Raw genomic sequence first — 27714 nt, forward strand, 5'->3', positions numbered from 1 at the left:
ACAGTTCAGTGCTACAAAGACTTGAGGCCGTTCTGGGGGTCTAACCTTCACTAGTGAGGTGTACCTAATGAAGTGGCCGGTGTCCTGACTGACCATCCACATCATGGGCATTGTGTTCCAAGCTGCATGTAAACAGCGCTTTACTGAGAGTGAATCACCTCACACTTTTCATGTCACTGATTAGGTTTTCTTTTCTTATTTTGATTTGTATGATGAGTGCAATATAGATGATTGTCGTCATGAAGAAGATCATACATCCGTCACTTCATCCAGTTCAGGGTCATGGGGCACCAGAGCTCATCCCAGAGAAGATAACAGTGTGTGAAGGCAGAGTCCATGTTTGACGGATCAACAGGCGAACACAGAGAGGCTGCATGTCTTTGAACTGAGAGGGGAAACCCACGTTCCCTCAGGGGGAACATGCAAACTGCAGAGCTACATGTAAATTCTCTAATTCTTTCTTCTTTTTCTAACTAAAGCTTGTATCTTAAATTTAGTTTTGCCATGATTTGGTACCCAGTTGCTCAACTGGCAGCAGCAATGATGGAGCCTCATAGAAATTCTTCTCTTCTTTATTCAGCAACGAGACTCTCGATAGTTCTTTATTTGATGTGATGCTGCAGCATTGGAGCTCTCATCTGTCTGATAATCCTGGGTTGAACTAAATGTTTGAACTTGGATAACAAAATGCCAGAACCTGTGTGTGTTCAGGTTACCAACATAATCATGACTCTGGTGGACTGAAGTACAGTCAGACTTCACCACGTTTTGCTGCATCCAGCTGATTTTTGTCATAACCTCATTTGGTCACATGGTGGCAATGCAGCATAACCAGTGATGCAGGACCGGCAGAGAGCGTGTGTATGTGAGTGTGTGTGTTTCATGACACAGCTGTTATGCCTTTCTTTCCACTGGATGTCACTGTTGGATCAGCTGTTTGTGCAAAACAGGCTGCTGACCTTCACTTCCCCTCCCCCCATCTCTTGTCAGGTCTGCACAGGTTTGCACCATCATGTGTGGTGATGCTGAAGCATGTGTGTGTGAGGTGTGTGAGGCTGCCGTCTGCGCCACCCCCTCCTCCCCGTCCTGCTCGCTTTGCGTTTCTTCTCCCCGAGCGGCGGTCTCGTCACTGTAGCTGAGGCAGCTTCAGCATCTCTCCCTCAGCTGTCACTGCAGCGTCCCCTCCATCCCCTCCATCCTCTGGAGCATTTTTCACCAACATCCGACCACTGCCCAGCTGCTTCCATCTCTCTCTTTCTTTTTTTTTTTTTTTAAATCTGTTTTCTCCAGAATAGGAGAATTGACGGCAGTTACATGCTGGGCTGATTCTGCGCTGCCTGGATCTGCGTCTTCAGCTCTGCTCGGCCGGGCTCGTCACTGCAACGTTCCCCTCCTCTGCCGACCTCCTCCCCATCCTCCTCTCTCTGAGGCTTCGGTTCGCAACAAGCAGGCAAGCTGTCTCTTCTTCCTGCCAGAGTGTCTCTGGGCTGGACAGCGGGCCTGCCACTGTCCCTCTGGAGGATGATCCTGTGGATGAAGACGGAGGAGATGGCCGTGGGGGAGCTGCTGGAGAGGCTGAGGACGGTCACCCGGAGCATAGGTGGGTGACGGCTGCAGGATCCATGTCGGCTGTGGTCTCCGGTCGATGGATTGTTGTCTGCTGGCCTTAAACATTATCATTTCAGAATGCAGGTGGTCTGATCTGTGTGCTGGTTGCAGCACAGGACTGAAGAAAAATTGTGAATGATACACAAAGAAAAGCATTCTAGGATTATTGGGAAGCTGTTTATGATGCTTCTACGATAAGCTGAGCAGATTTTGGACCAGCAGGCTTTGTTACGGTCACACCATCAGTCTTGGCTTATTGTGGAGAATTTGGACTCACATCACTGATCCTGTACAACTGAAATGTCCTGCATGGTGTAGTGAAGGAAGAGCAGGGACGGAGTGTGGCAGCAGGCGGCCTGATCAGTCATTTGCATGTGGTTTGGCTGTGTGGATGTTGATGTGAAGTCCGCTGTGTCGTCTGTATGTCAGAAGCAGCAGAGCACAACAGGATGCTTGGTGCTGCGATGGCTTTTTGACCTATTTTCCGCCGGGACTCCACCCTAATCACTTACACTGTTTGGAATATGTTTGACTAGGAAATGTTGAGGGAAGTAATGGGGGACAATTTGACCTACATTTGACTCGCTCACCTCCGTTTCTCCTGAAGTGACAACATGGATCTGTCGCTTCAGATATTCACACGTTCATAGTGTACATGCTTTCCTCCAGCTCTGTTGTTGGGTGCAGAGCTCCACTGTTTGAGCTTCTGGCCCTTTTTTTTTTTTTCATTTGAAAATAGAAAATGAAAGGTGCTTGAGGGAAAAATGGAAGTCGTGGAGTCAGTTTGTCGTGCAGACGCTACGCTGCACAGCTTTGGTCTCCTCATTGTGTGTCTGTTTGTTGTCCTGATGTTGCTCCTGTGGCTTCTTGATTTGTAGCCTCTGATAAATGGACGGATTTGCCTCCCTTGTCAAGCTAATGCCACTAATGCAATTTCTGCTGTTTGCCTTTCTTCTCTTTTGATCCATTTATAGAGCTCTGCCGTAATCCGCCCTCTGCCAGCATGCAGCCTCCCTCTCAGACGTGGACGCTACATGCGCTCGCTGCACACTTCCACAGGCGTGAATTCTGCTCTCACAGTCGTCTCGCCTCATTTTACAGAATATTCTACAGCCATTTAATCATCATCTTCGTCTTCATCTTCAAAAGTAGAGAGGCTTTAGCTCTAAATGTTGAGAGAGCGTGGTCTCTTTATCCCTCTCAGCAGCAGGGATGGGAGAAGCATGGCAGGAGTGAGTGGGTGGGTCTGAGCAGGAGGGGTGGATGTGTCCAAGTGAGAGGAGTGAAAATGAAGAAATCTGATGAATTCTGGGATGCATCCAGAGTGTGATGGAAAAGTAGATGCGCTCTAAAATGTGCAGAAATCCAGCGCCGGCGAGCGGGAATGTGCTGCGGCAGGAGGATGAGCGCAGTAATCGGCTCAGAGAGGAGAGCCTAACGCTGATCGCAGGAGACAGCAGAGAGGACCGCAGTGTGAGGAGGAGACGGAGTCAGGGGAACTAAGTCAACTCGGCATCGTCTAATCTGATAAAATCTATTCTCTCCCTCGTCCACAGCGTTTTCCCTTTTCCATCAATCAAACGTTGAAGCTCACTGCAGGCTGGTTAACACGAACACGTTCAGCGTATCTGCAAAACATCGAGAGCCTGGCAGATTCACTCACCGCCCCACCGGCACGGCTTTTTTTGGCGATAGTTGTAGAAACCCAGTTCACCCATCGCTCCTGCCAGTAGTGAGTGGGCAGAGCTCTCCTGCACACACTGAAGATAGTACCTCGATGTGCAACATCCGAATTACTTTCTCTCACCTAACCGTACACACAGAAAGAAATCACTTTTTTTTCTCCTGATCAAATGGATGGCTGGTGGAAGCCAGTCGGCAGAAATCTGTCTGCCATTCATCTTCATGTCTGCTCCTTAATTTTTAGAAACCATTTGATATTTGGAAGATTTTCCCTCCGTCATGAAATAGCAGATTGATTGTTGTGTTTTTTTTATAATCAGGTTTGATTTTATTTTCCTTTTAAGCTTTGTGAGTTTCTTTTGTGATTCTCCTGCTGCTGTGGTGGAGAGATTTATGACCGCAGGAATCGTCTCGCTATATAAAAGCCTTATAAAAGATTTGTATAATAATAAGACAACAGCTCAGTAAATGAATCCGGTTGTTGGCTGAAGCTCTGATCTGCCCTCGCTCCTCTAACTTCGACCCACTTTGACCCACTTTTTACCCACTTTGACCCACTTCCAGTTGGTTTAAAGGGACACATCCGGTCCAGTGGTTCGCAGGTGTGTGTTCTTCCAGCGGTTTGCAGCTGCTCAGTCTGGAGCTGGGCCTGGCTTTATTCGTCAGTTTGAGGTGATATTCTGTCTCCTCAGCTCTCGGGTGTGTTCTGCTGAGTCGGGAAGCAGCTGAGATTTACGGGAGTTTCTGAAAGCGGCCCAGCTGCCTCGGCTCCACGCCGCTCCTCTCTGATCTCACCTGATCAAACGCTCCTCGCTTGTACTGCTTGAATGTGAGGCTCAACTCATAAATCAGACTTGTCAGGCTCTTTTTGTTAACACTGTGAGAGTGTCAGGTTGCTCTGTAAGCCAGGGGTCAAAGGTTGGCTCACCGTGAGCGAGCCGTGCGGTTCATCCCTGAAGGCGAAGCAGGTGTACGGCCAGATGGATTCAGCCGCTCGCTTTAGTTTGAAGCTTGGCAGCGATGGACAGGAAGATGGAGGGAATCACGTCCAAGTCGACACAGTTTCCACTTCTTATGTCGTGAAACTTGATTATGGTTTACTCTGATTGGTATTCATTTGTTTCTTCTTATGTTTCTCAGAAGAAGCAGTTATACACAGTACTAGAGAACACATTGATGATTTTCTGGAGGTGAAGGTGTCTGCGTCTTCCCCTCGGCCTGTCTGGACCAGCAGTGTATTGGAATATGTGTGGAGGTTGTTGGAATAGTAAAAACATTACCTCCGAAAAGGTTTTTAAAGTGAACCAAGTCCACCTTTCACTATTGAATCCTTCTTACTGACTTTTAACAGAGCCCCATTTTAAAATTATAGAACCTCATAAAGTGCCTCTTTGACCTAAATGCCTTTGCAGAGCTGAGGAGTTTTCATTTCTAATCTTTGATTTTCTTCCAGTTCCATTCTTGATTTTCCATGAATCTCATCAGAGATCATATAGTTCCCTATAACGATAAGTGATTAAGATTCAGCAACGTGTTCTTTCGTGCTCTGTCATAATTAAGCTCCAGGATAAATGTGGGTGAAAAGGTAAAAACACGGGTTACACTCAGTTTCACACTAGCTGTCTGTCGTTTGGAGTCAGTAGTTATTCTCGAACGCTCCTTTTGAAAACCTCCACCGTCACAGGGCCAACATGCAAACTTCACAGAGACAGGAGTTCTTCCATAATGAAACTGTGGTCCTTTAAAATTGCTTGGTATTAGGGGATTTCTTGTGTGCTGGTGCATGTGTTCAGAGTTTCCTTCAGTCTGCATCGAATCTATAAATCGTGTCCTCGACAGCTGATGACTCCTGCTGGTTCCTGAGCCCCTGACGTTACAGCAGCCCCACTTCGAGGTGGTGTGATGAGGGACTGTAGATCAGGTGCCACGAAGCAGGGATCAGACCTGACTGATGAGGGAAGAGTGGAGGCAGGGAGCGATGGAGGGGGGGCCGTGGATAATGTCCCTGAATAGGAAGCCCAGGTTGAGCGTCTCATCCCTGCAGTTCCCTCATCAGTATGTGAGAGAGAGCAGCTCCTCATCTCTATTCTGAGCCTACAAAATGCAAACTGCCCTTAACTCGGCAGCCTTAACTGCACAGTGCAGCTCCACACACACACTCACACACACACAAAACACACACATAAACTTGAAAGCTTTCCAAGAAGGGGCCTCGTCGTCTTCGACTGTTTGCTCGTCCGTCTCAGGTGGACGTTAAATTGAGGGTCAGAGTTTAATGTTTTGGATTGTCTCCTGGAATTTAATGCGTGGAAGGTGGAGGGAAGTAAAGAAAAGGCCGATTAGTTCAGCGGTGGAGGAATATAATTAGCCCGAGCAGCAGAAGGGGATTTGTGCTCTACCGGCTGCCCTCCGCTCCTGCTGCACCCCACCCTCCTCCCCTCCTCATCCCTCCCTGGAAACCTATGCCACTCTGTTGATTGTTGCAGTGGCGACAGCGTGTGTGTTTGTGTGAGTGTGTGCGTATGAGCCGGTTCTCACCTCCGGTGTGAGCAGTGCTTGTTTCAGCGGCCGTGCAGACAGTGATTCAGCTGTTTCTCTGCGCCGAGCCGTTCCCCCGGGTCCCCAGCGCCGCTCTGCAGAGGACAGTATGCTCGCCCGCCTCCTATGTGGCCAGAGCAGCAGTCTCTCCGCGGGATGCAAGTGAGAGCGTGTCGCCGTGATCCCCGGGTGACCTGGAAGATTACTGCAGAGAAGACTCCTTCCCTTCCCGGGCCTGCATTCTGGAGTGAGCGATGCTGTGGAGTGCAGTAGAGCTCTGAGAGTGCAGCGAGGGGTGACACGGGTTTCTGGGGGGTGTGAGACCAGCGGCCAGCTCTCATGTCTCTGCATGAGTTTCTGCGCGAGGGCGGCGAGGCGTCCTGCCGGATCATGAACCGGCTCAGCCACCTCATCCAGAACCTGGACATCTCTGGACTGGGCTCTCCGTTCCCTTTCAGCCCTGCCAGCGGGAAAAGCTCCTGGAGAGACTGGGACGGTAAGACCAGGGCCAGCTCCGCTCTGTTCCTGCTCAGCTGTGCATGCTGCATTTTGCAACTTCACAGCAGTGGAAAGCTTCATGTGCACGTGCACAAAGACATGCGTGTGTGCGTATTTGTGCATCGTGCTGCGGTCAGAGTTCTGCAGTGTTTCCTGCGGGCTTCGCTCCCCGCTGGCCTGTTTCTGTGCCTTTTGTGTGTTGAACATTTTGTGCGTGTGAGTGCGTGCGTGACAGCGCAGCCTAAACAGACTCTTGGGTTTCTGACTCGCAGATCTCTGCAGCTGCACTGACATTTTCCAGTAGCAGTCAGAGATTGTTCAGCTGGTGCAGGAATTGCAGCGAGCAGCATCTTCGCAGCAGACGAGCTGCTGCAGAGGACCGGGGGCTGCTGAGTGAAGCTGCTGAGGCTTCACTTTCTGTATTTTCAGACACTTTTAGACCTTGGTTTATGCCAGTAGTGTGAAAAGAGCTGCTAAACACACACCGAGGACAGGATGGTGAGAAAAACCAAGAAGAAGGCTTCTCAGTGGGATAGTGGGATGCCAATGGTCCCGCTTCAGACACGTGAGTCGGAGGACATATGGATGTTATTTTGGTGTGTCCCTTGTGTCTTCGTGTGCCTTTGTGCTTTTTTTACTCTTTTTTTTTCTCTAATATCTTGCTGACGCTGTGTAAATTTCATCCTCATCTCTCACCAAGGTCGCACTGTAGTTATTTGTTCAGGATGTCACTGAATGTACGGAGCTTTTGGTTTACCTGGCACTGTGTGTGTGTGTGTGTGTGTGTGTGTGTGTGTGGGTGTGGGTGTGTGTGTGTGTGTGTGTGCCCGCACCATGCATGCACAGAACATTCACATGGACACATATGTGCATGTTATTTGTACCTGAGGCAGTGGGTTTTCAGAGGAACATTTTTCTCTCCTGCCAGCTCTGCTAAAGTCATTAACCCTGAGGAGGAGCGCAGACCCGGCAGCGGTCTGGCTCTGGAGACTGACACCGCCTCACTTTCAATATCAGGACAAGTCAGAATGATACTTCACAATACTTTTGGTCTGCATCTGTGAGCTGCTCGGAATTCAATCTGTCGATGGATCATTGTTTGAAATAACGGAAGAAGTCTTGAAACTGCGGGCAGAAATAACGATGTTTTGAAGCTTCACTCAGGATCTTCTAGCAAACTGTGATCCTACTGTTCATAGGATCAAGTCTGGCTTCACAGCAGTGACAGAAAATGCATTTCACTTTCAGAAAAACTTCATTCCTGGGCTTTTTCTCATGCAGTCATTTGATGATTGTATTTTTCTAATTCCTTGTTTTCGTTGTGATAATATGAAGAAGGTTATGGATAGTGTTTGTTTTTTGAGCCTTGATAAAGTTTGAGGTTCGGTCCGTCTGTATTTATCGTTATTTTTATAGACTTGCCGAGACGTGAAATGAAAATGAGTTTGTATTAAACATACAATATGACTTTGCTTTGAATCTGAAAGTCTCTAATTCATTTTCATGAGTTTCCATTGATCTTTCTTGACAGTGAATCTTTATTGTCTTCATTGGGTCGACTAGTAAACGCTTCTCCAAACTGAAACCTTCTGCTTATTTGCGGGGATCAGATCAGAATAAACCACTGTGTTCAAGGATTACAGTTAAGAAAACGTAAACAGAACGTGTTGGCGTCTCCTCTTTGAGCTGAGAGACGTATGAAGCAGAACTGATCTCTGTCAGTGATCTTTCCTCTCCAGCAGTTGGAGTTTTGACTTGTCCTCTTCTTTCTCTCAGTCTCCAGTGATTTTTTTGTGAAAACACTGAGCCGGTCTCTCTAAATCCCAGACTTTGAACTGCTGAAGTGTCTTTTGTTTGGCCACTCGTGCGGCATTGCGTTGCGCCGTTCTCCACGCTAATTGCTTCGGTGTTTATCTCCGCAGGTTTACGACACTGATAACCTCGTGCATGCCTGCGGCTGCAGAGCAAACACACATTGACCGTTATGCAGCATAAACTCCTGCAGCACACACACACCCTCGTGCAGGTGTAAGCTGCTGTGCACACACACACACACACACACACACACACACACACACCCACCCCAACTTCAGCAGCAGCAGTCCTCAGACGATACAACGCAGTGTATCGGGAGCTTCTCTGCTGAAATGTATCTTATGCTCAAGCCGTTGAAAAGGAGTCTAAATGGCCACTTTCTGTCCAGAAACAGCGTCGGTCTGTGAGAGCGCTCATTAGAATTAAGTCTTTCAGTAAGTTTGTAAGAATGGGCTCTTTTGAGTGGAGTAAACAAGAACAGAGGCAGTGAATGGTTATAGTCAGCCGACGGTTAAATGGGGATGCGGAGCGTGTTTGAATGGGCTGGGCAGAATGGAGGCTTTGTACTTTCAGTCCACATCTCCTGAGATAAGGCGGGCAGGATCCCGGGGTTTTGTTGGTCTAGGTAGAAGTGCTCCGGGAACTTCAGCGGCCAGCGAAGTGACCCAGCTGGTCCCGCCTGTCTTTTCCCTCTTCTTGACTGATAATGAGGAGTCTCGGCCCGGACCGTTGAGGAGGTCACCAAGCACACGTGGGCAGGCTGAGGACGCTGAGTTTGAGGTGGCGGCTGTGGTGAGCCTGCTCTCGGAGGGGAGGGATGGAGGTGGTGGAGAGAGGAGCGAGGGTGGGGCCCAGCACTACACTGTAGCTTTTGTATGAGAGCGCCGTAACCTGAGGTCCGAGGAGGAAGTGCTCTCAGTGACTGAGTGACGGCCGTCCGGAGGCTGTGGGGCACCTGCAGCCCGGCGGAGGGAGGGCGGAGCCGCCAGGAGAAAGGGAGCTGCTCCTTTCATGCCTTTTGGCACAGCTGTGTTGAGCAGATGTTCCTGAGGGGGACCGGAGGATGGGAGGACAGGAGATGGCAGGTTCAAGCTTCTTGGTGAAGGTCGACGCAGACTCGGGGTTCTGCTTGGAACCGGACTCGGAGCTCAGGGTGAAACCCGCAGACGGAGGGGAGCCGGACCGGTCGGGGGGTCAGACTGGAGGTGGGGGTGAGGTGGAGGTGGACCGGAGGACGGAGGAGAGGCAGGGAGCGTTACAGGCAGGTGGGGAGAGCGCAGCTCACGTCCGGATCTCTCTGGAGGAGGTGGAGAAGTATTTCAGATTCTCCCGTCACTGTCACTGGCTGAGCGGTAGGCGTCACTTATCATGAAATGAAGTTTGCTCTTTTCCAGTGCTTCTCTTTTCTCTCCTTTCTGACTGTTGAAGAGTGACGAGAAGCGAGACAACTGTTGAGTTTTTAGATTTTAAAGTTCCGTTTAGTCTGATCACTTTCATATTATTGACCAATACTCCTTCCTCTTCTGTTCAGAGCAGTGCAGCTCAAACATGCCGGACTGTATTGATCTGTTTGTTTTGGTTCCCGGTGATCGGGGCCTCGGCCCTCTGCTGTCGGGGGTTTGATGTGTGTCAGTAGTACCAGGCGGTCCAGGTGTGTGACTCTGACCCACTAACGTTTGACTTGCCCCCACAAACGTGAGCGTGAGTGGACACTAAGCTCCTTCTTAAGCCTTTTAAAGAACATTAGCGCTTCAACCAGCCGGCGGTGTGTGTGTGTGTGTGTGTGTATGTGTGAGGGCATGTTTACATGTGAGGATGCAGCGTGTGTCAGTGTTTTCTTGTTTGGTTTGATTCTTTTAAACATCGTCGTCTATATTACCGGTGATTTGAGCTGATATCGACCGTGCGCTTCATGCGCGCTGCTGTCAGGATGTTTACTGTTTCGTTGTTGTTGTTGGGCTGCATGATGTGAGCTGAATGATCGTGACACCACAGAAACCCGCAGCTGACACAGGATACAGCGAAAGACGGAGAAAAGACTCTGGAGTGGTTTCGACGTCTGTCCTTTTGTCTGATACAGGATCGTCCTCTCCTGATCGGATGGCCAGTGGCGCCTTTCATATCGTGAAATTACAGCATGTGTAAATATGTCCTGAACGTGTGGGTTAAACTCACCAATAAAAGAAGAGTTATATTTTCATATTATACAGTGAAGGCCTGTGGATGTTAGTTATTAGATAAAAGTGGCTGAAATGAAGCTGCAGTTCAAAGCAGGCGCTCAGGAGGGGGTTTCAGGAACAGAATAGCCTGTCTTGCAGAAACAAAGTGCTGCTGCTGCCGGACGGGGAGGGTTTGATCTGATACGTGTGGGAGTTTCTGGGGGCTAGGTGTGTCTGGCTGGCTAAGTGGGGCCAGGTCAGAAAGTGGAAACCGGCGGTGGGGGGGGTTCCTGTGTGAACCTGAGTACATGAGCAGCGTGTGAGCGCCGGCGAGCGGGACAGGTACAGCTTTGTGTGTCCGTTGGCCTCCGGCAGAGCAGGCCTCCGGATCAGCATCACAGTAAAACTTTCACAAATTAAAGACGCCGCAGATGAGGAGGAAGAAGACACCGACTGATCCGACTGACTCAGTAACACGTCAGTAAGGTGAATTTCAAGGCTGCGGTCGCCGCTTTAATCATGACTGCAATTTACGAAATAGTGGACTTGTTTGCATGAGTGTGTGTGTCTTCCTGGTAGATTAGTGTAATCTGTGTGTGAACCTCGGAGGTCTCCTGCTGTCGGGCGAGATTTAAAACCACCTGCTTCAGTAAGCACAGGGAGCGAAGCCCGGCGTGTGTCATCTGCTGTTACTGATGCCCTCCGTGAGATATTTACAGAGGAAAAGCTACGGGAACGTCTGCTGCTGGTCGAATGTATATGTTTATATCATGGCGTGTGTGTGTGTATGTGTGTGTGTGTGTGTGTGTGTGTGTGTGAATGCAGGTCATCAGATACGGAGAGAAACACTCACATTCACACATATAGACAGTTCAGAGCAGGTAGGAACTTGGAGAGGAAACCCAAACGTGCACATGGAGAACATGCAAACCCCGCCTGGCCTCAGACCGGTGGTCTTCTCACCCTGAGGCGGAGCGCTGGACACTTCCCCGCCGTGCGGCGTCCAGTGAAGGGTTAAGACGTCCAAACCGACGTGATGCGACATAAAACAGATCTGCAGTGTCCGGTGATTATTGGGTTTCAGCGCAGTTTTCCTTTAACTCCATCTAACAAGGCTCGAACCCTTTGACTGATCTTTTTCATTATTTGGCCTCAGCTGGTCTGAGAAGGAAAAGGTTTAAAGGTGGAAGATGAAAATGCCAAACTGAGACGTCACACCCACAGGACTGTGTGTGTGTGTGTGTTTGCGTACACCAGAGAGCTCAGAGTTACAGAAGAAAGGGATATTTTAAGGAACAGGACGAAGATGTGGAAGAACAGACGTTCCGTTGACGGATTGACTGGATCAGTGAGCAGCGATCAGGACGGTAGGCCCGGGTTTGAACCTGGTGATGATCAGCAGACAGGAACGGACCATGTTGTCAATATTGCTTTATAGTGTTTACTTCAACAGAGAGATCAACGTAGGAAATCACATCAACAGACGATTAATGTTGAAATCCACCCGTTCGTTTTATGCATCGACTGAATTTCAAATGAAGTTATGATGTGGTTCCTGGATGTTGGACAGGCTGCCAGCTGTGTGAATTTTGCAGTTCAACACACATCGTTGAGTCCAAAAGCTTATATATAGACCTGAACTTTTTTTCTTTATTTATTTATTTTTTTTACCTTTTTCTGCCATGAAGTGCGGTATAAAAATGTGCATATGAAATATGCAGACATTTTCGACGTCGTCTTTGCGGATGTGAGCAGTAATGGAGCAATGCTGACTCAGCTTTCTGTTTCTTCTATTATTTAACTGGTCTCATGTAGAAAACCCTTTTTTTTTTTTGCCTTACATAATGTGAGGGTTTTTTTTGGTTGTTTCAGTTAGAAAATCGATTCATTAAAGTTCTTTTTGAATTGATCTATTTTGCTTTGGTTACATTTCATTTGCCAAAAAACTGCTTTACTGTTAAAAATGAGGATTTATTTCACTGTTGAAGATTGTCAAGCTTCATAAAAAACCTTGTATTTGTATTTAAAGCTGACTGACTGGTAGATGCGGGTAAAAACCTAAACTCTGATGAAATGTTTGATTTGACGTGCTTATAGAAGTCCAATACTGAAAACAGCTTCTTGATTTTTAACTCTAGTAGAGAAAATAAGACGCGTCCCTGTTTTCTTATTCAGTCACTGAGAAGATCTGAGATAAGAAATACAAACGGATGTGAATAACCTCTGTTTGTGCTCTGCTGCGCCACCCTATACTGTTACTGCTAACGCTGTTGTGAAAGGAGCAGTGATGTGATTTATAGACTGACTGCAGCTGAACGATGAACACATCAGATCTGTGTTTCAGCTTTTAAAATTGCTCCAGTAAATGTTTTATGACCGTGCATTCTATGCATTAGTTGGCATATGTGAGCAATTACAGAGACAGTTATTTATCTCTGCTTTTAATGTTTAGTTTTAATATCTCTTCTTTACGATGCGCACAAACCAGTTTCCCTGAGGGGACAATAAAGCCGCCTTTGGCCTTTGGTTGTGATAAAAATGATGTTGATTTAAGTCTTGCTTCGCTGTGCGCCTTTCAGGTTTCAGAGTTAATACATGTTTCTCTGTTTTCTTTCTCCAGATGAGATCATGCAGCTGGACAGCAGTCCTCTCCGTGCGGCCGACATCGCGCCCGACCTCAAGAAGCAGTTCGCCTTCCTTTCAGGTGACGCTTTTCACCTGCTGTGCAGTGTTTTTGTTTTAACTGTAGTGAATATTACCCCACATTTTGAGCAGAATGAGACGGCGACAGTCCCAGCGTTGCCTGAAAGTCGACTTGCTGAGCCCATTTGGTCTTGTAGTTCAGGTTTTCACCACTAGATGGTGCACTGAGTCACTGAAAGTGGTGTAAAGCCCTGATTGCGTGAAAAAGCACATTTGCAATAATTCACCGCTGGAATTTGGATGTCTGGAGGAAACAATCTCAACACACCAAAGGACAGATTAAAGTGACTCAACACTGCCACCCAGTGGACAACAGAGTAATTAATTTATATTTATGTTACAGTGTCTCTTTAATTGAATGATGACACATGATTATCTATTGTTGTTGCTCTTTTCATTTTATCTGTCTTTACCTCTCATTTGCATTTTTTGGCCAGTTTCTGCTCTTCAAATGTCATCCTGTCAATTTCTCCTCTTTCAGTTTTACTAACAATACCTCCTGCTTTGTTGCCCGTCTTCTTTTCTTCTTTACCTTTACAAAAACGTGCCTACCTCTAAATGAGACGATGCCCCCTCCTCTCCTGAGTGCCAGCGGTGACCTTGCCGGCTCCCATTTTGCCGACAGAGATCCAAACAGACGTTGAAACCATGACCGAGCACTTGCTGTTGCCATGGAGACGAGAGAAGAAAAGACCGACAGATTGATATTCCAGTCACACGCGCTGACCGAGCAGCTGTGTGTGTGTGTGTGTGTGTGTGTGTGTGTGTGTGTGTGTGTGTGTGTGTGTGTGTGTGTGGAGAGATTCCCGGTGTCAACATAAATCATTGTGTTCAAACGCAGCAGCGTGCTTTTATCTCATATTCTTCCTTAAATTGTTGTATAATTATTTTTTCCTCATTTTAAAGTAAAGAATGCATTAAAATCTTGATGAACTGATTCATCTTTTTATATTATAATTGGAGACCTAGCTTTAAAACACCAATGAACACACGTTTTAACCTAAATGCTAACACAGCACTGGTAGAATTATGTTCGGTTTGGTTCATTTGCTTTGCTATGTTGTAAAAGAAAACAAGTGATATGTTTCTGTGGACCAATCACGATTTATCAGAATTTAAAGGCACATTCTGCACAATTCAGCGTCAAATATCAGTGAGGCGGCAGATGGAATTTTTTTATTCATTTTTTTCCCAATCATGTTTTTGTTTTAGTAAAGGAAAAGAAACCCTGCGGAATAATTTTTTCCAACATCCTTCGCTATTTCAGGGTTTAAGTTTAATCTCAGTACCTCCTGGCGGTCTTCTCATTCTTCATGTTTGATCTTTTATTATTCAGGTGGTTTTCCTTTCAGAGTCAGACTGACGGCGTGGCAGCTTTCTGAAAATGTCAAAGTCTCCAGTTAACATGTCGTAAAGTCCCGGCGGTGTTATGACTTTAATTAAAATCTCATTCTTTTCCCTGGAGCCCGCCTCCAGACTCAGTTTTATCAGCTCAGCTGTTTTGGGCCTCCCTTGTGATCTGTGGTGACCCCTGGCGGGGTCCCAAACCGCAGGTTGAGACCCGTTTCTGTGGACAGAAGTGATCAGAGTGTAAAGAGTTTTGGTTTGTTCCTTCTGCTCAGGGGGGAGAGGAGACAACGGCAGCCCCATCATCGTGTTCCCAGAATTCCCTGCGTTCGGAGAGATCACCGACAGAGAGTTCCACAACGTGCTGACCTACCTGACAAGCGTGCCCAGGTAACCTCACACACCGGACCGCCAACAACACCACTGATGTGAAGCCGACAGGAGGTGGCAGTAGAGACTCTTTATCAGATTATTGGAGCGCAGAAGATTCTACTGTTTCCCACATTTAGAGTAAAACATGGAGCAGCTGTGTTAAATATACCGTGGTGCTTTATCAGTTTTATTAGATGAGATCTGGACTGAGCAGTGAAATTAGAGTTATGATGAAAATAAACATGGTCATCGACTGAAACTCTCAAAGAAGCATTTTCTCACAGCTTTACTTTCATTTTGATGTGTTTTTTTTGTCGTATTAGTCACAGCTTAGTGCGTTGGTTTGTTGACTTATCTCCTGCGTTCGTCTGTGACGTCCTTCCTTCATCTGGCTGGAAGCCGTTTAAAAATAGAAAGTGCCGTGATTCTGGCTGCGGTGGTCTGAATAATGCATCCAGACAGCAGAGCTGTGAGCGCAGTGTTGGTGTGTGTTCATACACAGCCTGTAATCACAACACCTGGATTCAGACGTGCTTCTGTTTGCGTTCCTGGGCTTTTGGATCTGACTCCACCAAGCCTGTCCAACATGTTTAGGTTTTTTACTTGCTCTTCTAAAGAGTTGTATAGTTTGGATCGATCGTAGCGCCTCTTTGGAAAGAAGCGGAGCAGCATTTCTGAGGTTTCTGATTTAATTCTGTGGTTTTTATCATCCGCAGACTCGCTGTAAATGGGCTAAATGTGTGTTTTGATCCAGACCATTGTCTCATAACCTCTCTCTGTTTGACCTCTCTCTGCCCATCAGTGCATTACAGATCCAGCTCTGACAGATCCAGCTGACATTTGCTCTCATAGGAATTTAACCATTTCCTGTTTCGTCCAGAATTGCTTCTACATCAAGACCCTGGTTTCTGAAATCTGTTCTGCACAGAGCAGGGGAGCAAATGTATATTAATGTGGCTGCCGTCTCCACGTGCACTCAAGCAGCGAGTTTCTCTCATCGCTGCGGTGCTGCCAGGAAAATCTTTTTTACAGCTCAACACACACACACACACACACACACACACACACACACACACACACACACACACACACACACACACACACACACACACCTCCTGAGAATCCAGTTCTGATCAGGACACTGATGCCTGTGCAGCTGCAGCATCATGGGACGAGTGTCTATTTGCAAACTGGTTCCATTACACATAAAACATTGCATAATTTATAGACTTCTTGTGAATTTAATTACTGTAAATTTTTGTATTTCTCCAAAGATTAGGAAGTAACCTGCTGTCTGTCATCATTTGCATGAGACAGTTGAGGTCAGAGCGCTTCATCCTCCTCGTCTCGGGGGTTTTTAAGAGCGTGAGCTCTGTATGTTCTACATAAACCAGCCTCTCATCTCAGCTATTGTGAATGTCTTTGAGGCAGAAAAGCTCTTGCCTCCTCTTCCTCCTCCTCCTCCTCATGTGACATGTAAAACCATTTGAACGCCCCGGTGGCTGAGTGCGTCTCTACATCTTTAATGATGGACAAAGCGTAAAGGAAGAAGCCTAAATGAAGCGATGAGGAGGGGCTCTTTAAATACTGCAGTGAGCGAGGGGCTGGAAGGTGACAGACATGTATAAACACCCAGTGTTTTCTAATACAGTAACAGTAACAGGCCGTGTTCCCCGTGTGGCTCCACACGGACGTCCTGATTGGCTGCTGCAGCTGTCCGTTGATGGCAGCCCGGATGTGATTGGCTGGTGTCCCAGCTGCCTCCAGGTCTGATTGGAGGCTGTGCAGATGCAGTGCAGGAGGAGGAGAGGCTGGGTTCTGTGACAGTCTGAAGCTTTCAGAGGCTTCTCCTCCACGCCGGGACTCACTTCACCTGCTGAGTTTTCACTGTTGCTTTCCCGGTTAACGAGGACGGCTCTGTTAGCGTCCACCTGTCTGTCTGCGCTGGCAGCTCTTCCAGAATGGCTCACATGGAGACAGACACTTGAGGATTACTGCAGTATTTCCACACAGAAGGTAAAGGCAGTGCTCCAGTGTTTGTGTTTACCTTTTCAGAGGATGGTTTATGCCCAAAAGGAGGGGGGGGGGTGCATGGATGAAGACGAGGATGATGGCCAGATGATGATGACGGCAGCACTCAGCCAGACGCTGCAGCCATGCTTCATTCCCACTTTGGTCTCCTGACCTTTGAACCGTCACTCTGGGTGTGAGTTAACCACGCTGCCCCGCTGTGTCTTGCAGCTTGTCGTCGACAGACGTCGGTTTCATCCTGGTCATCGATCGGCGGCAGGACCGATGGGCGGCCGTCAAGGGGACCCTGCTCCGGATCGCAGTGAGTTTGTGTCTCTGTTCATGTTTCACTGTTGCGAGATGCTGCCAGCTGCTACCTCTGTTCTCCACCTGATCCAGTCCCAACGCCAGCAGGACGCCAGTCACGCCACTCAAACTGAGGAATCGGAGGAATAAGTCAGGAGGAATCGTAGTTTTTGTTTTTTGCGCTGGTTTCGGCCTCGTTCCTTTGTCAGTGATTCATCCTGTCTGTTTATCAGTGTTTCAGGCTGTCTGTGGGGAGGAGATGAAACACTGGCAGGGCTCCACCGTGAGGAGGAGGAGGAGGAGGGGGGGGGGGGGGGGGGGGGGGGGGGGGGGTCACACTCTAATCCCACTGCTTATTCCTTTTGGGGCTCAAACAATGGAGTTTGCTTCATAGTGGAGCTCTCGAGGCTCTGCAGCTCCTGTGCAGACCCTCTGCCTTTTTGCATTTTGCTTTTCTTCCCTGCACTGGGCTGCATCGCTCCTGAGTGTGGAGGACAGCGTTCTGCAGAGGCTTTGCATAAAGTTGCACAGTTTCAGATTGAACACGTGTCTGCAATTAGCTCTGAAGCCAGTGAGACAGTAAATCATCATAGGGATGAATGTCGGCACCCACACTCTCCAGAGACGCGTGCTCAGTCATTTTAAATTAAATCACGCTTTATTAATCCCCACGGGGGGAGTTTTAGAGACTGACGGGCCAGTAATGGGGGACCTTCAGTCATCCCGGCAATAAGGTTCAGATTAGAGCGATTCAGTGGAGCCGCTGATGAACACTGCTCGGTTCTGTCTGGAGCGGAGTCTGGACTCTTCACTGACTGTCCAGTGGTCGACTGGACCGCGACCGCCAGCGACCTCAGATCCAGACACAACGGCTGAATGGTTACAGCTACATTATGCACCTAAAGGCCACGGCAGGAGATATCCTGCTGGTTCATCGTCAACAAAGCCGATGAGAGAACCACAAGAACAATAATCTTCTGTCCCTTCAGCTCAGTTTTTCCTAGAGAAGAACAAAAGCTTCAGTCAAAAAGATGGAGTTTCTTCCTAAATGATAAAAAAAACTGGCTGCTTTTTGTTTTGTTGTTGTTTTTTTATGTAGTTATTTGTACTATTTTGCAGATCCAAAGCATAACACATAGCCTTGCATGAAATCAAGTGAATGATCTTCTGGGTCTATGATGAGGAAGCTTAACTGCACGTGGGATTTACTTTAAAATGGTTTGAATCGATTAAACAGGATGGCTTTCTGATTTAGACCTGTTAGTTGGTTTTGTTAACAATGAAAAAAAAAACATCTCTGTGAGTCTAACCTTGCTTTGCAGCACAGTTTTCCCATTAATCATAAAAGCATTGAATTTCTTTGTTGTGCGATAACACACCAGTTATCTTCCTCCTCCAGCTGCTTATCAAAGGCAGACGCTCAGTTGATTTATTAATTCGGTTAACTGCGTCTCTCCCAGGAGGATCCTGTTCAGTGAGTTCGCTGGCGTTTCTGCTGACAGCAGCGTTCCTCGGCTCTCCTGGGGGGGGGGGGTCAGTCATCCTTTTAGGTCATTAGCTGATTAAAGCTGCGTTGACAGTGGCGTGGAAGACGTGTCTCCGTCGTAGACGTCCACCGCCGGCTGTCACAGCGCCGTGTGACGTCTTCATCAGTGTGCCATTGTTTCCCGGTCTGCCCGGATGAAGAAGGGATCTGCAGAAAAGGTTGAAGGACGGAGAATTGCTGGAAGATGGATGTCCCTGCATCCCACACACTCCCCTCCTCCTCTGGCTCCGGCAGGATCCTCGGAGGAGGCTGCTGCAGAGCAGAACTCAGATGCATAATTGATGTGAAGACGGAGCGAATCCCCGGCCGCTCCGTTACATAAGTGACGGCCGTCGTGTCGTTTCAGGGCTCCTTCCCCGGGAACCTCCAGCTGGTCCTGGTCCTGAGGCCCACCGCCCTCCTGCAGCGCACGCTCTCCGACATCCTCTTCAAGTTCAACAAGGATGAGTTCAAGATGAAGGTTCCGGTGCGGAACGGTGGAAACCATTTCCTGAAGGCTTAACCCAGAGAGGGCTTTCCTCATGAAGCCGCCTGACGTTTGTGTTGCAGGTGATCATGCTGAGCTCCGTCACCGAGCTGCACTCCTACATCGACCGCTCGCAGCTGACCCAGGAGCTCGGCGGCACGCAGGAGTACTGCCACGAGAAGTGGATCTCACATCGGACGGTACGCTCAACGCCAGGCCCTCGGCAGAGCACTGAGAGACAAGCAGACACAACATCTGCAATTTCTTCATGATTTGTTCCGAAATGTTGAAGAAGATGTCCGTGTTGTGCTTTCTGAAACCTCTCCAGGCCATCGAGGGCTTCGCTCTGATGGTGAAGAGAACCGCTCAGACCCTGCAGTCCTTCGGCGCCGAGCTGGCAGAAACCGAACTCCCCAATGAGATTCAGGCCACGACGCTGCTGCTCAGCACACACACCAGCAAGAAGAAGAAAATGAAGGTAAGCGGCCGGACTCCTCGGCCTGGGTGAGCAGTGTGGTGGTCCTGAGTTTGGACGTGTCCCCTGTCTTGGTCCGCAGGAGGACATCCTGGTGGCTCTGGGTCAGGGCAGCAGGCTGCTGGAGAGCATCAACGAGCCGGTGGTGAGAGACCCCGACCACAACATGAACCAGGACGAGATGGAGAATCTGGCCACGGTGCAGAGGTGAGAACGGCTGCTGCTGCTGCAGCACTGAGTCAGTAGACGTCTCTTCGTCTGGATAGCGTGGATCATTACTGCCGCGCAGGTGGAAGGGTTAGATTTAAAACTTCTGCCCGTCCTGCTGGCTCAGCCTCGCTCTGCTTCGCTCCTCCTCCCGTGTCCGACTCCGTCTCTCTCCGTCTCCTTCCTTTTCCCTCCCGTGCCGTCAGATTGCTGTCTCAGCTGGACGAGACGGAGCGGGCCTTCGACGAGTTCTGGGTGAGGCATCAGACCAAACTGGAGCAGTGTCTCCAGCTGCGCCACTTCGAGCACAGCTACCGCGAGGTGAGTGGCGTCCTCCGGCCCCACGCCGACCCGGCTCCTCGAATCGCCTCCGCCGACCGTGCGCTTTCTGCCGCAGGTGAGGGCTCTGCTGGACCAGGTGTCGGAGAAACTGGCCTCCTTCTCTGAGGTGGGGATCAGCCCGGCTCACGCCGAACACATCTTCTGTGAAATCACCGCCTACGAGGAGAGAGTGTGTGTAAGTTGGAGTTCCAGCTGAACCCAGGCTCGGTCACGCGCCGGTCCCAGGCCTGCTGTCGGACTGTGCTCCCTCTGGTTCCTCAGGACGTTCTGGACCGGGCCTCGGCTCTGTCCCGCGAGGGCGAAGACCTGATCCAGAAGTCTCACTACGCCGAGGACTCCATCCAGCCCAAATGCAGCGAGCTCAGAGCGGTCAGCCAGAGCGTCAGCGGCAGCCTGACGGCCCAGAAGGACCACCTGCTGAAAGCCAGGGAGCTGCACCAGCGCCTGGAGAGGGTGAGGACACACACACACACACACACACACACACACACACACACACACACACACACACACACACACACACTCTACACCCTAGCATCTAACTGTCACCGTCTTCTTCCCTACAGGCGTCCAAATGGGTGGATGAGGGAATTTACCTGCTGGCCTCTCAGCCGGTGGACAAGTGCCAGTCTCACGAGGGGGCCGAGGTGGCCCTGCAGGAGCTGGAGCGGTACCTGGACAGCACCGCCCAGAACCAGCTGACGGAGCTGGGCGACATCTGGAGCGAGTACGAGGCCGTGCTGAACCAGCAGTTCAGGGTAAGACGGGGCGAGTGCCGAGTCAGCGAGTTGATTCCTGCCCGTGCGATGGGACTGACCATGGAGGGGATTACCGCCGCTGGTACCGCCGGCCTGGTTCTGACGGCCTGGTTCTGACGGCCTCCTGTGTGTCAGGACCAAGTGGAGAAGGTCTTCCGGAAGCAGACGTCCATGCAGGAGATGTTCGACAAGAGGAGAGTCAGCCTGAAGAAGCTCGCAGCCAAACAGACCAGGCCTGTGCAGCCGGTCGCCCCGAGACCCGAGGCCTTCATCAAGTCCCCGCTCAGCTCGCCTGGTCAGCACACACACACTCACACACACACACACACGCTGAAATGTACCTTAACACGGTTTTAAAATAAGATTTAACCTCCATAGTACCACAGTCTGGGTTCATTAACTTTTTGCACATGCGACCCTTTTTATCCTCCTTTCTTCAGCAGGTATACTAGTTTTTCTTTGTCTCGCTGCTGTTTCCATCTCGTCCTGTCTTTCGCAGCACACAGAGCTCAGCTGGAGAGAAGCGTCTCGCAGACGGACTCTGGAAGCGGCTGTGAGAAGGTGAGCGTCCTGAAGCTGACCGGCAGCGAGCGTTTCGCCGCTTCACGTTCTCCCGGTGATCTGAGGTGGTCTTCTCTCCGCAGAGCGGCGACGGCAGCAGCCGGCACGCCTCCCTGTCGGAGGAGGAGGAGAACCTGGCGGTGCTGCGGCGGTGAGGGACTCTCTCGTCTGTCTCACAGCGGACGGACAGTCCGTCTCTGCCTGAGCTGATCCGCTGTGTCCCGTCTGCAGGCACGTGATGAACGAGCTGCTGGAGACGGAGCGGGCCTACGTGGAGGAGCTGCTGTGTGTGCTGCAGGTGGCTGGGTTCGCTCCGCAGACGGCCTCCGGTCGGCTCCGGTCCCGGGTTTCACCGTTTGTCTCTGCGTTTGCAGGGATATGCCTCGGAGATGGACAATCCGTCCATGTGTCACCTCATCCCCGCTCCTCTGCAGAACAAAAAGGAGATTCTGTTTGGAAACATGCCGGAAATCTATCACTTCCACAAGAGGTGACTGAGCGCCACCTGCCTGTCGCTCAGGACTCCTGCGCCTGTTGATCTGTCACTCTTCTCAAATCACACATCTGCTTGTTTCTAGAACCTTTCTGAGGGAGTTGGAGCAGTACACCGACGTCCCTGAGCTGGTCGGCCGCTGCTTTTTGGAGAGGGTGAGTGAGACGGTCAGCCCAGTGTGTGTGTGTGTGTGTGTGTGTGTTGATCTCTCTCACTGCCCCGCATCAGATGACCGACCTGCAGATCTATGAGAAGTACTGTCACAACAAGCCTCGCTCGGAGAGTTTGTGGAGGCAGTGCTCGGACTGCGCCTTCTTCCAGGTGAACTCACCCTCCGAAAAACAAACCTTCAGCTCAGGTTTTCTCACTGGAGCTCTAATCCCTGTCCTCTCTCTCTCTCTGCATCAGGAGTGTCAGAAGAAGCTGGAGCATAAACTGGGCTTGGATTCGTACCTGCTGAAGCCGGTTCAGAGGATCACCAAGTACCAGCTGCTGCTGAAGGTGCCGGCGCCGCCGCCGCCGTCTCCAAACCAAACGTCCTGCTGGTTTCTCCTCCGAACGCCTCGTCTCTCACTCTTCTGCTTCGCTTCAGGAAATGCTGAAGTACAGTAAAGGCTGCGAGGGAGCCGACGACCTGCAGGAGGCGCTCACCTCCATCCTGGGCATCCTGAAAGCCGTCAATGACTCCATGCACCTGATCGCCATCACAGGATACGAGGTGAGAGGATGAGGAGGCCGCTGGCTCTTTAACCTCTGAGTGTCTGCTTCAACACGTCACTGAGCTTATTGGTTTTTTAAATATCAGGACAGTGTGCAAATATAGAGGTGTTCATAGCTGCAGCTTTCAGATAAATGCATCCATTAAGAATATTCACCTTGCGATCACTTCATTCCTCCTAAAAACATCCGATACTACCGCTTCCTTTCTGACACAGCAGCTTTTTCTCTTAAATTCAGTGTTTGATTAAAGCTCTTCGTTGTGTTTCAGAGAATCGCTGTTGTTCTCCTCCTGGGTTAGTGGAGAGATGCTCCATGAAATTTAAGATAGAAAGACTAAAGAGGCATTTCAGCTTTTACTGTCATGTTTTATTTATCACAGCTGGAAAACAGCCGAAGCAGCAAGTGACACAAAAACTGTGAAAGTGAGGCTGCTGAGAACGCGTTCAGTCCAGATGATACCAGCACAAAACAAAGCAGCAGACGTCTAGAAATAGGATCAAATAAACACCTCCGGATCACACTGTGCTTCATAGTCAGTGTGTCAGATCAGGTTTGTTTCAGTGTTTTTCCCTTCAACTCTTTTCTTCCAGGGAAATATGAGCGAACTGGGCAAGCTGCTGATGCAGGGCTCCTTCAGCGTGTGGACGGAGCACAAGAAAGGCCATGCCAAGGTCAAGGACCTGGCCCGTTTCAAGCCCATGCAGAGACACCTCTTCCTCCACGAGAAAGCTCTGCTGTTCTGCAAGCGGAGGGAGGAGAACGGCGAAGGCTACGAGAAAGCTCCGTCCTACAGCTTCAAGCAGTCCCTGAGCGTGAGCTGAAACCCTCCTCTTGTCCCTCTTATCCTTTTCCCTTTGTGTGTTTGATGATCTGAAAATGTCTTGAATGTTTTCCGAGTAGATGAGCGCCGTGGGCATCACTGAGAACGCAAAGGGAGACAACAAGAAGTTCGAAATCTGGAGCAACTCCAGAGAAGAGGTCTATATAGTTCAGGTGAGTGAGTCAGCCTCGACCTGCCGGTAGTCGGTAGTTTAAGGGTTAAACTGAGTTCTTTTCATTAATTTAATCTTGTATTTCAGGCTCCGACAGCTGAAGTGAAAACCACGTGGGTGAATGAGATCAGGAAGGTCCTGACCACACAGCTGGAGGCCTGCAGAGGTGCTCAAACAGCACTCCTCTTAGTTCTGTAGAAACAGTGTGGTGGGCCTCCTCTGGGGGGCGCGAGAGAGCCGATTTAACTAATCATTTAACAGGCTACAGAGCTCATTCTTTAATGAAATGCTAAAACATTGTTTACTACTTGATTTCTCCTTTTCTGCATTTCCAGAAGCCAGCCAGCAGAGGGCGCCAGACCAGGTTTTCCAGTTCCCACCTGTGCCTGCAGGAACAGTGAATCTCAGGTAATTCAGGAAATCCTCTAAATGCATGTTTTAGAATCCATTCCGTGCTGCTGTTTGTTGACTTGTGGGTTTGTTTTTAATGTTTTTCGCGTTTTGCCGTCCGTCAGTCCATTTAAAAACGGTCAGAGGAGCTTCAAAAGAGGAGAGGAGAAGAAAGCTGAGCCCTGCAGCCCGGATGTCAACTCCTCCTCTTCACCGAAGCCCACAGGAAAAGGTGAGAACAGAGATCTGGTGAGACAGACGCTTATCTTTCACCAGATATGCTCTCAATAAACTTCACCTTCCTCTGAAACTGCCTGCTTTCAGTGAATAACAGAGCGTGCTGTTCCTTCTCGGCATTGCTCCGTCAGCATCCCTCTGCTTGCTTTACTAACAGTCCTTTTCCCTCTTTGTTTCTGCTGCTGGATCTTCTGGCTCCTCCGGGTTCTCAGACGAGGCCGCGACGAGCCCGACCTCAGACAGAGCCGCTGTGGCGAAAAAGCGTTTCACGCTGCAGGGCTTCAGTAACCTCAAGGCTCAGAAAGGTAACCGCCGCCTTCTGTCTGTCCTCATGACCATGTCACAAAACTCCAGAGGTGCATTTTAACTTCATTTAACATTCCAGTCAAAACAAAGCGCAGGTCTTAACTCTCTTCACACTCAGTTCAGTCCAACACGCAGCAAAAGAAGGCAAATGTCGTTTTCCTTCCAGTCCAGCAGGATTATAAAGGTATCAGCAAATAAGAAAATAAATCAACAAGAATTTTCAAGGACAAAAAGTTCTTATTAAATGAAAAATGAAAGCAGAAGTAAAAGCTTGATGTACACATCAAGCTTGTTTGTGACTAACAGACACAAAATGAGTGGAGAAAATCAGTATTTTAAGGACGTGCTTCCCTCCGCAGAGCCCCCAACAACTGACGACAAAAGTCTGACATTACCCATGATAATCCTCCCGTCGTCAGGTACTGCACAGCTGTAGAGAACACATCTGTCTTCTGGCATCTGTGAAATGATGAAATCCCCCTCGGCTCAGAACCCGGAGCTGATAGACACTCTTCCTGTTAGAAATAGTTTTCTGTGCTTTGTATGAGTTTTCGATCCCCTGCTTTTCTCTTTCTGCCGCTTTAGCTGACTCTGTGTTGCTTTATTCGTTATCCTCCTTGAACCACGTTGCTGATGGATTCTCTTCTCTGACTCTCAGGATCTCCCACCAGCCCGGACCACAAGACCAAGCGGCAGAGCGACCCCACGCCGTTCGGCTTCAAAGGCGGTCAGTGTGTCCACCCTCCTCCCCCCGCGCCGTTGGCTGCTGGGTGTTGATCGGTGGTGATAGCTGTGTGTCCGTTGCCTCCTGTCCTCCAGATGCAGGTCCTCCTCCGCTCCTCCTGAGCAGGACCAGGTGGTTCAGCACCTCTAGTCTCTTACAGACAAAGTGGAGAGGTATCCGGCTGTGTGTCGGCCCCGCCGCCTCACTGCAGCTGCAGCCTTTAGAGACAAACCCCTCGGTTCTTCTCACTCGTTCACCACCTTGAATGTCTGGAATCTCACTCACAGGGAGACGTGGTCCACACTGCATGCTGGTCCTCACTGCTGTAGAGCACCGCTTGTTTTGGTGGAGGTCTCTCCCTCTCCCTCTCTCTCTCTCTCTAGTAGATCGCTCACATGTGGGACACCGGCTGAAATCCGCTGTGGCTGTGGAGTGAGAGTGTGTGTGTGTCTTGTCTTCAGGCTGGAGTAAGACCTCGCTGTCGCTGGACGCCTCAGAGGAGCACGACGGCTATTCCAGCGCCGAGGACCCTCTGAACTCCGACCCGGAGGAGGAGAACGGCAAGAAGCCGGTGAGAGGTTGAAGCGCTGCAGCCACGCTGTGCGGACTGATGTGGAGGACGGGATGGAAATGTCTGTCCCCTACATCTTCTTCTGCCTCTCGTCTTCCCTTCAGAGTGCGGGGAAATACACCGTGATGGAGGACTACGAGAAGGTGGGTGAGGATCTGTCGGTGAAGAGCGGAGACCTGGTCCAGCTGGTGAAGGAGGGAGAGGACGGACAGTGGTGAGGAGGAGGAGGAGGAGGAGGACAGACTGAAAGCCACTACGGAGCACTGCTCTAATACCTCTTTCATGTTTAGGTTTGTGCGAAACTTGAATACTTGTAAGGAGGCCTGGGTCCCTGCTGCGAACCTCATCGCCCTCATCGGAAAATCCAAGTCTTGCCAGTCTCTCAGCAGCTCAGGTACCGAAGCCGCTGTCGGTCTGTGATGAGTTCTCAGTTCTCAGTGTCTCTGACCGCTGCGATGGTCTGCTGTGTTTCCTGCAGAGGGCAGCGGCTCCGGGAACCTCAGCACGTCGTCCAGCTGCAGTGAAACCTACACAAGCTTCTCCGACATCAAACCCTGAACCCCCCCCCCCTCGGCACGTCCTCCACCCTCACACTGCCCTCGTGTACACGCTAACGTCACACACGCTGCGTTGCCAACTTTTCCACGGAAAGCGGTATTTTTTCATCGTGTCTGTCTGAAGCCACGGGCTGACGGAGGGTCAGATCAGCTGAGTCCACCGTTCAGTGGGGAGCTCTTCCTCCAGTCACTGTCATGTCGGTTTATTTTTTACACAAACGGAGGATGGGCGTGAATCTAAGGGAGTAGATGTATGAACGGGGCAGCAGGACTGATCTCAGTTGATGCATCTGTTTATGTTTGTATTGAAATAAGGAGAATATTTTTGATCTGAAGCGGGCAGCAGACAGCCACATCTGCACTAACTGACACCTGGGGTCTGTTGATATTCCAGCTGTCACTGTGAATAATGCATAAGAGGAGTATTAGTTGGGCTGATTGGGCCTGATTGAATGTTATTTAAGGGTTGCCTCCCTGTCTTCTGCTTCTTCCATCTCACCTGTTAATTTATTTGTAAAAAACCAAACGTACAGTATCTGAACACCGCTGTTTCTTCCTTTACCTTCCTCCCGTCTCTCATTAAAAACCTGTCCTGACTTTGTGTGTGAGACTTTGTCCTTTCACATGGTCGAGCTCTGTGTGCGTTTCGTAGACTCTCCAGCTCCAAACTGTCCCTCCGTGTGAAAGATCAGATCACTGTACCCTGCTACCCTGTCCTGTCCTGGATGTAGAAACTGTCCATCAACACCTGCCTGTTAGAAACTGTTTGGTAATGAAGACGTTATTGTACATTAAGTATGGTGGTGTCACTATTTTGTGACTTGTTAATTTTTTTTTTTTTTTTACATAAAAGACTTGTGATAATCCGATCACTGCCTTGGTTTTGTGTGTCTGATTTCACAGGCTTGTTGCCTTCCGCTTGCACTGAGTCTCACTGCTGTGTTACAGAGTTGTAGTGGACTTCTCTAGTAACTCAAATCATATCTCATCTTTCTAGCATCTAAATAAACTGCATGTTTTCAGGGAGATGTTGGAGTCGTATAATAACATATTTAAAACAAACAACAGAAAATATGAGGTAAAATAAGCCTAAGGTTTGAAATAAATGACTACAAATTAATAGGAAAATAAGGTTTTTGAAATGATTAAAATCTGTGGAGAAAATGCTCAATACATAAAAAGTTTATCAAAAGAAAATTGTGCAGTATGAAGTAAATCAACTATTTTAAAAAGTTAGCTTAATTCATAATAGTTTATATTGTCAGTGGTAAAAGCAATGAAATTGTAAATGCCATCCATGCATGTAGGTTTAAAGACCCACTCCAATGAA

The 27714-nt window shown here is 49.2% G+C and overlaps 1 protein-coding gene and 1 long non-coding RNA gene across 2 annotated transcripts; one reads left to right on the plus strand and one right to left on the minus strand.

Annotated features, from left to right (window-relative positions):
• LOC115403678 (uncharacterized) lies at positions 1 to 26648 on the minus strand. Its single transcript, XR_003933232.1, has 4 exons — positions 26576 to 26648; positions 24636 to 24638; positions 7238 to 7245; positions 1 to 11 (listed from the first exon to the last, which is right to left on the minus strand). It is a non-coding gene; the product is annotated as an uncharacterized LOC115403678 (long non-coding RNA).
• mcf2lb (mcf.2 cell line derived transforming sequence-like b) lies at positions 6119 to 26943 on the plus strand. The gene is made up of 33 exons (XM_030112648.1): positions 6119 to 6325; positions 12922 to 13005; positions 14627 to 14741; positions 16965 to 17055; positions 18932 to 19051; positions 19135 to 19251; positions 19380 to 19529; positions 19609 to 19733; positions 19940 to 20054; positions 20131 to 20250; positions 20337 to 20528; positions 20642 to 20833; positions 20969 to 21128; positions 21333 to 21394; positions 21478 to 21545; positions 21626 to 21692; positions 21769 to 21884; positions 21973 to 22042; positions 22116 to 22208; positions 22296 to 22388; positions 22480 to 22605; positions 23198 to 23419; positions 23508 to 23600; positions 23687 to 23765; positions 23935 to 24007; positions 24115 to 24221; positions 24439 to 24531; positions 24892 to 24951; positions 25191 to 25259; positions 25718 to 25827; positions 25932 to 26041; positions 26118 to 26221; positions 26306 to 26943. The coding sequence occupies exons 1-33, from the start codon at positions 6169 to 6171 to the stop codon at positions 26383 to 26385; spliced, it is 3633 nt and encodes a 1210-aa protein (XP_029968508.1). The 5' UTR covers positions 6119 to 6168; the 3' UTR covers positions 26386 to 26943.
• Positions 26944 to 27714: the final 771 nt, after the last annotated feature.

The sequence above is a fragment of the Salarias fasciatus genome, chromosome 16 (genome assembly GCF_902148845.1).
Source record: "Salarias fasciatus chromosome 16, fSalaFa1.1, whole genome shotgun sequence".
In the NCBI taxonomy this organism is placed as follows: Eukaryota; Metazoa; Chordata; class Actinopteri; order Blenniiformes; family Blenniidae; genus Salarias; species Salarias fasciatus.

Excerpts from the sequence above, each read along its gene's own strand:
- mcf2lb (XM_030112648.1), top strand. The coding sequence starts at position 6,169 with ATGTCTCTGCATGAGTTTCTGCGCGAGGGCGGCGAGGCGTCCTGCCGG. Across the intron at positions 19,052-19,134 it reads AGTTCAAGATGAAGGTTCCG|GTGATCATGCTGAGCTCCGT; the intron begins GTGCGGAACGGT and ends TTTGTGTTGCAG. Across the intron at positions 20,055-20,130 it reads TCGAGCACAGCTACCGCGAG|GTGAGGGCTCTGCTGGACCA; the intron begins GTGAGTGGCGTC and ends TTTCTGCCGCAG.